Source organism: Pan paniscus, chromosome 3, assembly GCF_029289425.2.
Source record: "Pan paniscus chromosome 3, NHGRI_mPanPan1-v2.0_pri, whole genome shotgun sequence".
Classification (NCBI taxonomy): Eukaryota; Metazoa; Chordata; class Mammalia; order Primates; family Hominidae; genus Pan; species Pan paniscus.
The window spans coordinates 41880232-41894713 of NC_073252.2; the positions used below are offsets into that span (position 1 = coordinate 41880232).

A 14482-nucleotide genomic window follows, 5' to 3' on the forward strand; every position below is an offset into this window, starting at 1 on the left:
AGCAGGATTGTATTTGGGGGTAAAAAATGAGGTAGATATCTGGCCTGATGTTTTTCCAATTAGCCACTTGTATGAATATCACTGAATGAATAACCCCTCTTTTTCTCAGTAATTTGAAATGCCAGCTTTCTCATAAACTAAGTTCCCATATATATTTAGGTCTATTTCTGGATATTTTATTATGTTTTATTAACCTATTTATTCTCCATTACTGAATGTTTTTAATTATTGTAGCTTCATAATATGTTTTAATATTGGGTAATAATGGTCACCTTCTTTCCAATTATTTTTTTCCAAAATTTTCCTAACTCTTCTCCCATGTTCATTTTTCCAGATAACATTAATATCTTTAGGCTAATTTCAATTAAGTTAACTCATGACAGAGAGAATGACCAGCACATCTGAGAATACTGTTTAATTCTTTGCTGATGTCCTAAGAAATAAATATACCTTAGGAATGAATAGGTAGAGGGGATTATAATTTGAATTGAGAAGTATAAATATGCTTGTATTGGTCAAATATATCCAAGATGCAATAAAAGAGTCAGAATGGGAAAAAAAAGGCTAAAAACCATTTTTCTTTCTTTTTTAAAATTTGATTTAAATTGAGAAGAGTGGAGATGGATAGATGTGAAGGGTGGTTTACGTCATAGGCATTCTAAGTGAAACAAAATAATTTCATTTTGTGGAATAATAAAACCTGAATATATAATCCTATTTTCTCCAAGTAACTAGTCACATTTAAATGAAATTTTTCTCTTGAAGGGAAAAATAGCATACCAGCATATTAAAATGCAATTCCTAAAAGCAATGTAAACAGTTTTTAAGTTCATATGTAAATGGAAATGGACGTGCAAAACAAATTACCTGTCATACATCAAGCCGTCACATGTTTAACTTGTGCCATTTGTGCTTGGGTGTTGGATGACTGTCTTTGTACATGGTGTTCTGTTCCATCATTCACTCTTGTGAAACGCATTTAATGCAAACTCCCTGGGGTCTTTTCAAATGTTGCAATTGCCTCATCACAACTGTAGTGCCTAAAAAGGAGAAATCCTGTGAAGGTTTCAGCAGAAAATATGGAACCCAAACAATCCTTTCTAGATAGGTTTACCAGATAAAATATAAGATACCTAGTGGAATTTTTTTAAACCAAGTTAAAGTTGAATTTCACATAAACAATACATTTTTAAAGTCTGTGTATGTCCCAAATATTGCATGCTCTGGATTTAACATAAGTATGTCCCACATATCATATGGATATGCTTATACTGAAAAATTCTGTGTCGTTTATCTGAAATTATACTGTACTGGGTATTGCGTATTTATACTTGCTGAATCTAGCAATCTAATTTCTAGATCATATGTCAAATTCCTCATATTACAATGTACTTATTCTTAGAGAAATCAAAACCTAAGGAAACTGAGAGAAAAGAGATTATTTTCTTGCTTATTTGCCCCAGAGGACAAGGTAGAAAACTTGATGGAGATGCTTTGGTTTAGGGGCAATCCAGAGCATTTGATCAAACTTCACAGTGCATGTGAATCACCTGGGCACCACGTTAAGTGGGTCTGGAATGCGGCTTAAGAGCCCGGATTTCAAACAGACTCCAGGTGATGCCAGTACTACTTGTCCTGGGGCCACACTTCAAGTAGCAGGATGGGAGAAGTTTCTGGTCCCCAGGAAGAGGAGACTTTGGTAAAGGCAGTTGCTCATTAGGGAGGTTTTAAAATGTCTGAAGCGAGAAATGTTGCCTAACCACTCTTGTTTGTTGTTGTTTGTTTTAATCACAGGTGCCGGGCAGCCTACAACATTGTGACATGGCTTTCAAGCTTCCGGATCACTCACCATTTCTTTACTGAGAGTGTCCCCTGGCAACTGCTTAACAAAATCCCAAGCTCAGGGGCTTCTCAGCATTTACCTAATCTCTGAAAGGCTCTTCTGAAAGGTGGTATCTGTTCTTTCGTAGCACAGTGTTTATGTTTTTCCTGTTTATTGTTTTGGTTTTTTTTTTTTTTTTTGCATTTGCACAGTATACACAAAAGAATATGGGGTTGTAATGATCCTGAATAGCTCAAAAAAGGTTTTAGCATGGTCAAACAGGCTTATGGTTTAAAATGTGTTATTCTCTTCTTTGGGAATTAGCTAAATGATGCAATAAACCTGTTTTGTTTTAGAATGTCTAGGAATTAAACACTTTATGTTTACAGAATTGAGCTGCAGAAAGTGCAAGACATGCCAATTTGAGACACACGGTCTTCTAAGACTGAAGGATAAATTTAATGCATTTCAGAAACTAAACATCACAGCAAGCTCTATCTCTGAGCTATAATTTGTTTTTAATGCAAAGACACTAGTTTGATAATATATACTGTAATCCTGAAACATTTGTGTTACTTACCTTTGGAGGTAGAAATTATACCAATAAATTATTGCACCGTTAGTATTAGATTCTGTGTACCTTGGAAGTTATGTCATTAATATAGGCTGGTTCATCAAATAAAGCAAAACCTTGCAATATCAGCTAGATTTACACTCCGGGACGTTGCCCAAAGGTAGGAAGAAAGCAGAGGGAAATATTTCAGTCATCATTTCCAAAGTCATTATCAAAATCTGTGAGGAAGTTTAATCTTCCAAAGAGTCAATGTCAGACATCAGGCCTCTGTTGCCTGCTTCTCTCGAGGCACTAGATTAGGAGTCTTCAATAAAAGACTTAACATGAGGCATATGGAAGATGAGGCACCGAGATAAGTTCATCATTAGATGTGAGCACTGCTCACCCTTGCTGGCAAGTTCTCCTTAAGGGCCTGAAGCACAGGTGTCCAAAGAAAAGCGTTAAGTCCATCTTAATAGAATCTATGTGGTATATGATGTGGTCAGCCCCTGGTCTGTGATCAGCAAGAACCTACAGCACAGATTATGCCCTGCCCACTTCAATGAATACCTACTCTCCTCCATTCTCCATCACTTTTTTTGCTATCAAGAACTCCGGACCTTGCCCATGGAGAAGTTTAGAGAGGAACTCTTGTGGAGAGCTGGTTTATTTTCTGCCCTGTGCGACGAGTTTCAGCTGGCCAAGAAAGGAGTCAAGTTATTAAAAAGCATCACAATGTAGATCTCCAGGCTGGTTTTTTGTTTTTTGTTGTTAAGACTGGGGAAAGGGGGACTATTTATTCTGCCTTAAATCAATGGCAAATAAGTCAAGATGACATTTTGTGAATGTAGACTATGGATACACTCCTAATAGATTGATGTAGTCATAAAAGGGGGTCAAGTAGATGTTTTTCTGTTATGTAAGCAATAATTTTTCCGTGTCTTATTGAGTATGGCTAGCGATTATTTATTACATGCTAGATGGGTTCTTTGCATGTGGGTTCCATATAGGTGCAGAAATTTCCTCAGCCACTGGAGGGATTTCGACCATATTTGTCATTTGGATGAGCTGTTATTAGATTGAAATCTACACATCATTTCATTAAAAATTGTGCCTTAGAAAACGCAAAGCTGTTGCACATGGCGATAAATTATGGATGCAGTACATTGAAGAGAGATGAAGTCACTTCCAAGTTTCCAAGACTTCTCATGGAGGTGTTTGCTGTTTTACAGGAAAAAAGAAAAAGAAAAAAAGAAAAAATTAAAAAGAAAAATTGTTTTGAAAATGTACAGATCAACTCCAATATTTTGATTATCCACCTGCATGTTTTATTAAATATTTTGATAATGTGGATGTTTACACTTTGCATGATATTAGCAGGTACCACTAGTAATGCACAAACATGTACAATATGGTCATTCATAACCAATTTTTATAGAATACTTTTTACATGTGCAACTCCATCCGTTATGTAAGGATTACATGAATATTGCACATTCCCTTCTGGTTTCACAAACCCATTTATACATATTTCTTAGTGAGGCTCATTGTACATGTATTGAAGCTAGAATCGAGTCAAGAAAAATAAAGCCCCATTCTCCAACTGCAAAATGTGCTTTCCCATAATGAACACTAGTCACCAGCACAGAATAATCTCCAACATTTTCTAAATTCTAATTGCCAACTGTTTCTATTTATATTTGATTTATATTTCATTTGGAGTCTGTTACATGGCAGCTTAGGCAGACTAGATCTTGTTTTTTCCAATGCAGCATAATGAGTATGATCTATTTCTTTTCAAATAATCTTTGAGATCCCAGGAAAAAAAAAATGCTCTGCTCCATTGAGCTATAATGTAAATGTGTTTGTTTAAAAAACAGATGAGGCAAGTGAGTGATTTATTGTTCCTGAGGAAGTATATCTGATTTTTTTTCTCATACTCCAAAAGCTAGTCCCTACTCTTTAATAAAAATAATGGGTAACTTTTTGTTTTTCACTAGCGAACTTCCATGACATTTCCTTTCTATGTAGTGTGATTAATGCAATACATATTATAGTTATCTATACACAGTGTAAGATTTAACAAACTGAAATGATTCACCTCATATGTGAGTCCGTCCAAAAGATGTTACTGCTCTGGGTGGGCCAGTGTTCTATATCGGTTATACTAACTTTCATTTAAAGTATTTATTCTAAAATGCCTCTGAGAAACAGTAAAAAATAAAAACAACAAGTTGTCTAAAATGCAACAGCTTTTATAGTAAATGTACATTTATAAATAAAATACTCAAATCAACTTTGTATTCCATTAATTATTTTTGGAGGGGTGGCAGTTGGTTTTCTTACATGGGGAAGAGAGACTCAAGCTTTCTCTTGTAGCTTTTGGTCCAGGGTTACATAGACAGATGATGGCAGTGCTGGATGTTTGCATGTACCTATTGATGCATAGTTGAGGTCAACTATTGAAGGCAAACCAAACTTACTGGCTGGTTTAGGGGTCACTGAGGAATTGCCTTCTGTAGAAGGGTTTAAGCTCCTGGAGATGAGACACATAATAACCAGCAGAGGCCATGCAAATGCCAGTGAAACTCGTCTGAAACAACCAAATGATGGTCAGCTTGCAGCACTGGCTAGACAAAAAGCAAGGCAAACTTTTTTTTTCTTTTTTCTTTTTTTTTTTTTTTGAGACAGGGTCTCACTCTGTTGCCCAGAATGGAGTGCAGTGGTGCAATCTCAGCTCACTGCAGCCTCGACCTCCTGGGCTCAGGTGATTCTCCCACTTCAGCTTCCCAAGTAGCTGGGATTACAGGCATGTGCCACCACACCCAGCTAGTTTTTTGTATTTTCACTAGAGACGGGTTTCTCCATGTTGCCCAGGCTGGTCTTGAACTCCTGGGCTCAAGCAGTCCGCCCGCGTCCATCTCTCAAAAGTGCTGGGATTACAGGCATGAGCTACCGCACCCAGCCAAGGCAAACTTTTTGAAGTCCCTGTATTCTGCCACTTTCCCCAGCACTACCCCAATGTTCCCCACTTATTATATATGTAAGGTGTGTTTACTAAGGGCCTTTTCCTCAGGTGTGGAGCCAGGGAATCTGCTGTGAATCAGTAGCATCCTGCTGACACTGTTGGCTCTCTGAAGTACACATGTATTCTGCCTTGCACTCTGTTCCAAATTTGAAGGTGGTGGCAATACTAAGCAAATCCCCTGAAATTTTCAATTGTTTTAACATGTGATACTTTTTTTTTTTTTTTTTTTTTTTGATGAAGTTTTGCTCTTGTTGCCCAGGCTGGAGTACAGTGGCGTGATCTCAGCTCGCTGCAACCTCCGCCTCCCAGGTTCAAGCAATTCTCCTGCCTCAGCCTCCCGAGTAGCTGGGATTACAGCTGGCCACCACCACGCCCAGCTAATTTTTTGTATTTTTAGGAGAAATGAGGTTTCATCATGTTGGCCAGGCTGATCTCGAACTCCTGACCTCAAGTGATCCACCTGCCTCAGCCTCCCAAAGTGTTGGGATTACAGGCGTGAGCCACCGCACCCGGCCAAGATGTGATATTCTAATTGCCACCACGCATTGTCTTCTTTTTGCAAAGTTTGGTGGACGGTTAGTAGTTGCTGCTGTTTGCATGGAAAAGTGGATTCTTCTCATAAGAGAGTTTTAGTAGCTATCAGGTGAACTTAATATTTTCATTGTTATTTAAATGAAAGCCTATTGAACTAGGATGCATTTCAAAACAAAGACTGTTACTCTAATATGAGGTCTACGAAAAATATCTTTATTCAAAAACAAACATTTTGCCTCAAGGTTGTTGAACTAGCTTTCTTTCCATGGACTTTCTTCAAGATCTAAGGACTCCTTTTAGAGTCCAAATCAAGGCTCCTTTCCCCATTCTTTGGCATTATGTAAGGTAGTGGTTACAACTCAAATGACTAGAGGGGTTACAAACCAAATGACCAGTTAGGCATTGTAAATGAGAACCAGAAGAGGACAATAGAGAGCAGTGTGGAGTATGGCAAACTGGAAAAAAAAGAACAGTTCTGTCTAAAGAAAGAGGCAGCTACTTGACTTCATCAGTTGTTTTATGTGAAATCTCCAGTTTTTAAATATTGACAGTTTAAAACATTTTCCAACACAGTGCTATCCAAAATTGCGGGGTTCAGCAAAATATATGTGCAAGTCCAATTTTGTTCTGAGGCCACTAGTTTCCAACCTATAGCTCAGTCTCCTCTTTGCTTTTCTATCAACTGCTACTAATTTGCTCTGCTGTGGATCATTTTATTTGAAAAATATATCAAGAAATGGCCATGCAAAATATTTGCTTTTCAGAGTGTCTTGGGTCACACAGAGAAAGAAGCCAATAGAGCCATTAATCATCAGGTGATATTGTTATGATTCATAACACTTTCAGGTAGTAGTATTTGTGCATTGTCATCAAACATTACTATTTCACAAATGCCCGTGTTCAGTGTTTTGCCCAACTGTGCCCTTCCCCTTAATGGTTACGTTCATGCTTCTGAGTGACTCAAAAGGACAGAAAAGTGTGCAAATAGACAGACTAGAATTTTTCCTAAATTTGTTTGGCATCATTTTACCAAATGCGCTTTTGCAAGTATTGTTTTACTTATCAAATAGTATTTCTGGCATGTGAGAACATAGATGTATGCCTCCTCATTTTACAGGTGAGAAACTGAAGTATGAGAGGGATAAGTGGCTTATTCTGGATGAGTATAAGATTTTACATAATTGTGTATTTCACCCTCTGTCCCAAGTCAGGGTGGATCAGGATAATTTCCTATCCAACTGTTCCTGGTGCCTGTGTCTGGGATCTTATTCCAGACCAACTAGGAGGACCTTTGACCATAGCTAGACCTTGGTAGGATTTCATCTGCACCCAAACAGAGACTAGAACACTCTTTTTATAGTAAATTTACGCATATAAACAAATACTCAATGGACTATTTGTCTTAGTCCCTTTTGTGTTGCTATAAGAATGCCTGAGACTGGGTAATTTATAAATAAAGTATTGGCTAATGATTCTGCTGTCTGTAAAAGTTCAAGATTGGGCATCTGCATCTGATGAGGGCTGCAGGTGGCTTCCACTCATAGCAGAAGGTGAAGGGGAGCTGGCACATGCAGAGATCACATGGTGAGAGAGGAAGCAAGAAGAGCGGGTGGGAGTGGGGATGCCAGGCTGGCTCTAACAACCAGCTCTTATTGAAACTGATAGAGCGAGAACTCACTCACCCTTGAGTAGGAGCTTTAATCTATTCATGAGGGATCCACCCCCATGACCTAAACACCTCCCGTTAGGCCCCACCTCCAACACTGAGGAACAAATTTTAACATAAGGTTTGGAGGGGACAAATATCCGAACCACAGCAGTATTTTTGTTTTTTTCCTCTTGTGATTTGATTTTTTTACTCTGGAAAGAAAAGTGGAGCTTTCCTTTGTGGCAAGGCTTTGGGCACCTTGGTGGTTGCTGCAGTAGAGGCTGAGGAGTCTGTCTGTGCCAACCACACCCCTGACCGGAGCCCACTGACCTCTCCCTAACACATACCATCTCCAAAACCTCCTGTTCCCTCCCAAAGTCTTATTTCCAGAGTCAAGGAAAAACTAGTGCTGCCTAATAGATAACACATTGTCCCACTCAACTTTTGCTTCATAGCCAAACCTCAAACTCAAACTCAGCCCAGACCTGAACAAAGGGAGGGTCTCTTTCTAACCATCCCGCTGGAGAAAGGATTCTGATGGCACCCCACATTGGTTCCCATATCACAATATTATTTCACTCAAATAGATCCATTGATCCATGAATGAAAGTGTTTTCAGTTTTTAGCAGGAATAATGGCATTGTCTGTGATAGCTTGTGTTCTTTATTATTCACCAGGTAGATAGAGAATTATTTCAGCAGGTCCTGTGGTCTTAGAAAACACCTTGGCTGGCTGAGGATGACTCTACAGAGCTATAGGGAGCATCTATCCAACATTTTCTCAAGCACTACACTCATGCTCCTTTGCTATGGAATTAATGACTAACCCAACGTCTGACCCTGGAGTATTGAACACTTCCTCCTGAATCCGTGAAAATCTGTGATTGTCTAGTACCTTGAAAATCGAGAAACTTCATCTTGTTGATATGATAACATTCTGGGAAACATGGAATCATTGATTAGACTTGGAGAATGCCTTTTCTGAGATGTGTTTAAAAAAAAAAAGGAATAATCAAAGGAATTTGCCTTGCCCAACAGTAAAATTTACTGGAATTTGCCTTGCCCAACAGTAAAATTTACTGTAAAGATAATAAAGTACCTATCTCGGGCAAGAATTGATAAACTAATTGATAAACTAATTGTAACTGTCACAGCAATGAATATGATATACAAATCCAAATAAACATAAAAACTTTAGTGTATAATAATAGTGTTTCAATGACCAGAGGAGGGATAGTTGATTAACATCATTTGTTTACAATAAAATTAATTCAGGTAGAGTAACGTGTTAAGTGCAGGAAAAGAAAAGATAGGCTTAAATATGTTTAAATACATACTCAATAAAGAGAATTGAAGGCAAATTTTAAAAATAATAAAAAGCTGGGGAAAATATTTCCAACAAATATAACAAAGAGCTAATAGCCATAAACTATGAAAGCTTTTTGCTAATCAATAGGAAATGTACATAGACTCACAGAGAAATATAATGGCCAATAAATACCAAAAAATTTTCAACCATACTAGAGATATAGAAATGCAAATTAAAACAACAGTAAGATTGATGACTGGCCCTGGTGGCTCACACCTATAATCCCAGCACTTTGGGAGGCATGAAGCAGGAGTATCACTTGAGCCCAGGAGTTCGAGACCAGCCTGGACAATAAAGGAAACCCCTGTCTCTACAAAACAAACAAACAAAAACAGTAAGACAAGACTCCTCCTATCTCCCCCAAAACAGAAAATTATTTAACTTTGTTAAGAATTAAGAACTTCTATATGGTGAAAAGAAAGTTTTTAAAAAGCTACAACCCAAGAGATTTGTTGCACATAAATCAATTAGTATCCAAAATATATAAGTAACTCCAGAATATCAATAAGAAAAATACAAACAGATCAACAGAAAACAACAAAAGACATGATGGGCATTTCATAGAAAACATGAATAGCAAAACACACAAATATATTCCATATTTTTAGGGAGGAAATATAAGTTTAAGCTGTTATGAGATACCATTTTATACAAGCCAAGCTGATAGAAATTTAAAGCTTTGATAAGACCAAGTGTTAGTGAGGATGTGGAACAATAGGAACTCATACACTACTGATAAGAACGTATATTGGTAAAACAATGAGACACTATATCATGCCAGTCAGAATGGCGATTATTAAAAAGTCAAAAACAAATGATGCCAAGGTTGCAGAGAAAAAGGAATGTTTTACACTATTGGTGGGAGTGTAAACTAGTTCAATCATTGTGGAAGACGGTGTGGCAATTCCTCAAAGATCTAGATGCAGAAATACCATTTGACCCAGCAATCCCATTACTGGGTATATACCCAAAGGGATATTAATTATTCTATTATAAAGATACAAGCACACATATGTTCACTGCAGCACTTTCTACAATAGCAAAGACATGGAATCAACCCAAATGCCCATCAGTGATAGACTGGATAAAGAAAATGTGGTACATACACACCATGGAATACTATGCAGCCATAAAAAGAATGAGATCATGTCCTTTGCAGGGACATGGATGGAGCTGGAAGCTGCTATCCTCAGCAAACTAACGCAGGAACAGAAAACCAAACACCGCATGTTCTCACTTATAAGTGGAAGCTGAACAATGAGAACACATAGACACAGGGAGGAGAATACCACATACTGGGGCCTGTGGGGAGAGGCAGAGTAGGAAGAACAGCTTACAGATGCTGGGCTTAATACCTAGGTGAAGGGATGATCTGTGCAGCAAACCACCATGGCACACATTTACCTGTGTAACAAACCTGCACATCCTGCACATGTTCCCCTGACTTAAAAGTAGAAGGAAAAAAAGAAAAAAAAGAATGTGTATTGGTAGACAATTCTGTATTATCTAGTGAAGCTGATGAAGCTCATATGCCTTGACATAGCAATTTCACTTCTAGAACATAAATACCTTAACCTAAACTCTAGAGAAGCTCAAGAAAACTCTCACCCACGTGCTCTGGGAGACGTGTTCAAGAAAGTCCTTCACAGCACCGTTTGGATATTATGGTGTGCTATTTTAGTAGTGAAAAATGAGTGAACTGCAGAGTATACACATATATTTAGGTGAATCTCAGAAAATATAAGGTTAAAATAGCAAGGCACCCATAATTACATACAGTACAACATCATTGCTATGAAGCTCAAAGACAATAGAAAACTAAGCATTATAGTCTCTGGGACTACCTGATATAACAATAAAAGAGCAAATCAAAACAAAAGATTAACACAAACAAAATCCAGGATTTGGTGCAGGAGGAAGGGGATCCCTATCAAGGAGGATATACAGGGGCTATCAACTTCATTGCCTTTTTATGTTTTCACATTTATTCGTAAGTTTTGTTTTGTTATGAGTACCTTCAGCCCTACTAAATATTGACAAACTGCTTTCCAAAGTGATTGCTCCAAATAGTTTAACAAAGCATAGAAGATCCTATTTCCCCACATCATACTCAAAACTTGGTATCTCTGGTTTCTTAAATTTTTTTTGCCTTTCTGATGGAAGGCATTGCTTAAATTTATGTTCTCCTGGCTAATGGTGAGGCTGAAATGGGCATATTTTCATATCTCTATTGGACTTCTGGACACACAAATGGACCAATTTCCACTTCTGTTAATTACCTGTTCATTTCATTTGCCAATTTTCCTATTGAATGGCTTTCTTCTTCTTCTTCTTCTTCTTCTTCTTCTTCTTCTTCTTCTTCTTCTTCTTCTTCTTCTTCTTCTTCTTCTTCTTTTTATTATTATTATTATTATTATTAGAGACAGGGTCTTGCTCTGTCACCCAGGCTGGAGTGCAGTGGTGCCATCTCAGCTTACTGCAGCCTCCGCCTCTGGGATTCAAGCAATTCTCCTGCCTCAACCTCCCCAGTATCTGGGATTACAGGCATGCACCACCACGGCAGATCATTTTTTGTATTTTTAGTAGAGAGAGGGTTTCACCATGTTGGCCAGGCTGGTCTCCAACTCCTGACCTCAGGTGATCCACCTGCCTCATCCTCTCAAAATATTGGGAGCCACCACACCCAACCAAATGGCTTTATTATTCATACAGCTTTATAGGGGTTGTGTAAATATTCTAGATCCCAATCTTTTATCAATTGCTTGCATAAAGGTATCCTGCTACATACTCTTAAAATTCTTAAAGTTTTGAATTTGACATTTGGATCTTTATCAAGTGATGTAGGGATCTAATGTTTTTCCTCTTTGGATAGTCGATTTTCCCAGAACCCCTTAAAAACCCATCCTTTCCCTGTTGATTTGTAATATCACTCCTGTGGGATACTGATTTGCATATATCTAAGAGTCTGTTTCTGGGAATTTATTCCATTTCATTAATATATTCATATATGTCTACACTATTATGACCCTATTTTAATTACTATATTTTTATATTAAGTCTTGCTATCCAGAACAGCAAACTTCCTTTCTCAAAATTATCTTAGCTATTTTTGGCTCTTTACTCTTTCATACACATTTTAGGATAAGCTTGTAAACTCTAAAATGCCTTGGGATTTTGATGAACATTGAATTTATAGACTATACTTTTCTAATTAGTATTGCTCATATACAAGAACACTACTGATTTCTTTATGTTAATCATGGACCCAGCAACTTTGCTGGACTCTTTTATTAGTTCTACACATTGTTTATCATTTCTCTTGAATTTTCTATGTTAATCATCATCATCTACAAAAAAGATTACTTTGTCTTTTTTTATGTTCTCATTTTTTTCATGTCATATTGTATTGCTAAGCTATCCAGTAATTGGTGATAATAGATATCCTTGTCTCATTGTTATTTACATAGGCAAAAAATTGGAAAACATCCTAGATGTCTAACAATAGGGAAATCATTGTGAAAATTATGGCATATCTTTATAATAACATTCTGCCATTGAAAAATTCCATTTTCAAAAACATTTACTTTAAATTATTAAAGTACCCACAATAAAATGCTATGGTTAAAAAAGGCATGAGGTCAGGTACAGTGGCTCATATCTGTAATCCCAGCACTTTGGGAGGCTGAGGTGGGAGGATCGCTTAAGCCCAGGAGTTCAAGACAAGCCTGGGCCACCTGGCAAAACCCCCGTCTCTACTAAAACTAGAAAAATTAGCTGGTTGTGGTGGCATGAGCCTGTAGTCCCAGCTACTCGGGAGGCTGAAGTGGAAGGATCATCTGAACCTGGGAGGCAGAGGTTGCAGTGAGCTGTGGTCGTACCACTGCACTCCAGCCTGGGTGACAGAGAAACACCCTGTCTCAAAATAAGTAAATAAATAAAAAGCCATAATATCAAACTATGCACGTGATTCAAGTTTTATAAGTCAAATCTATTTTATATATATGTGTATATATATGTATATATATGTGTATATATTATATATATATATAAACTATGTCTCATGTTTTGTATTATATATGTAACCCAAGCATCTGCAGTTTTCAAGATTTATAGGGCCATGCCTTCCCATAATATCCAGGCATAAATCCATGCTCCATTCTACAGGACTACAAGAAATCTGGCCCTTTCTGCAATTATGTCTGATCTTCAGAGTGCCCTGGTTTTTGTTTCCCACAGTTCTTGCTCAGTAGCTGCCCCAGGCTGCTTCTTCAGTCACTTTTGCCTGTTTCATCATTCCTTCCATATGCAATTCCCCCTCTTTTCAGTCCAGCGAAGCCCCAAACATGGAAACAACCCACCACTGTTTTATTCTTCAGAGACCAGCTAACAGGGGCCTCTCATGGTTTAATAAGTTTAAATATGGCTTGAGGATAGCATAGCCAGATTACAAGGCAAGAAAGGAAAACATCAAATTGGAATTAATGTATCATTGCTCTTAAAATCCACTGGCCCTGTGTGTTCACAGGGAGTCATGTCCATCCTTCCTCCTTAGCTCCTGGCCTCTGGCCCGCTGCCACGTTGAGAGGCACACTTTTCCCAACTAGAGTTTCCTTTTATTCTCTCTCTCCTCCCCTCGTTCCTCCACCCCTACCCCTAGGAGAGCACCCTTGTATTTAAACATGCTAAAGGAATCCAAATAAAGCCAGCAAATATAACTATGATTTTTACAGCCAGCCCACAGCAAAGACAGCCTTTACCTTACTAAACACCTCAATTAACATCTCTGTCTAAAGAAGGAGCACAGACTCTGGAGTTGGGATGTCCAGGTTCACATCCCAGCTCCACCACTTACCATTTGTGACTTCAGGCAAGTTGTTTATCTTCTCTGTGTCTTGGTTTCCTCATCTGCAAAATGGGGATAATAGTAAAACATACCATATAGTGTTATTGTGAGGATTAAATAGGATAATGCATTTTAAATAGGACATATTTTAGTGTATATGGTAAACATTAGCCGTTTCTATTAGGATGACCATGCATTAGGACTAGTAACAATATAGTAAAAGTTGAGGTTGTGGAATTACATTACCAATATTCAGGGCTACAGTATGAAAAAAAACCTCTTGTTTAACTTGTATCAATATTACTGGATATGCTTATCAGAGTAACTCTTCTGAGAAGAGGGAATCTGCCCCTGAAATAAATTCTAGCCTATAGCATTAGGGCCACAAAGAATTTACAAATATTCTCAGAACCTCTGCAAAATAAATATGTACCAACCTGAAAAGAAAATATTGAGTTAGATATGCCAAGATACTGACAGCAGTTATTTCTGATTAGTGTAATTATAGATTTTTAAAAATTTTTATCTGAACACTTCTGAGTGTTTTCTCCACACTGACCATCTATATGGCTTTTATAATATGGAAAAATAAGAACGTTACAAAAGAGAGAAGGAAAGCCTTCTTCTACATCCATACCAGATAAGACAGTTTCATAGAATTTGTTGAATTACCAAAACTCTGCAAT

General features: G+C 37.7%; 1 protein-coding gene across 12 annotated transcripts in view; it reads left to right on the forward strand.

Moving 5' to 3' along the window:
- Nucleotides 1-4672, forward strand: part of LIMCH1 (LIM and calponin homology domains 1) — a 339570-nt gene extending 334898 nt beyond the window's left edge. For all 12 annotated transcript variants that reach the window (XM_024928494.4, XM_034958502.4, XM_034958506.4 and 9 more), the window contains one exon: nucleotides 1795-4672. In XM_024928494.4, coding sequence (XP_024784262.3) covers nucleotides 1795-1820 — 26 coding nt within the window. In that variant the 3' untranslated portion in view covers nucleotides 1821-4672. The remainder of the gene's footprint in view (nucleotides 1-1794) is intronic.
- The last annotated feature ends 9810 nt before the right edge of the window (nucleotides 4673-14482 follow it).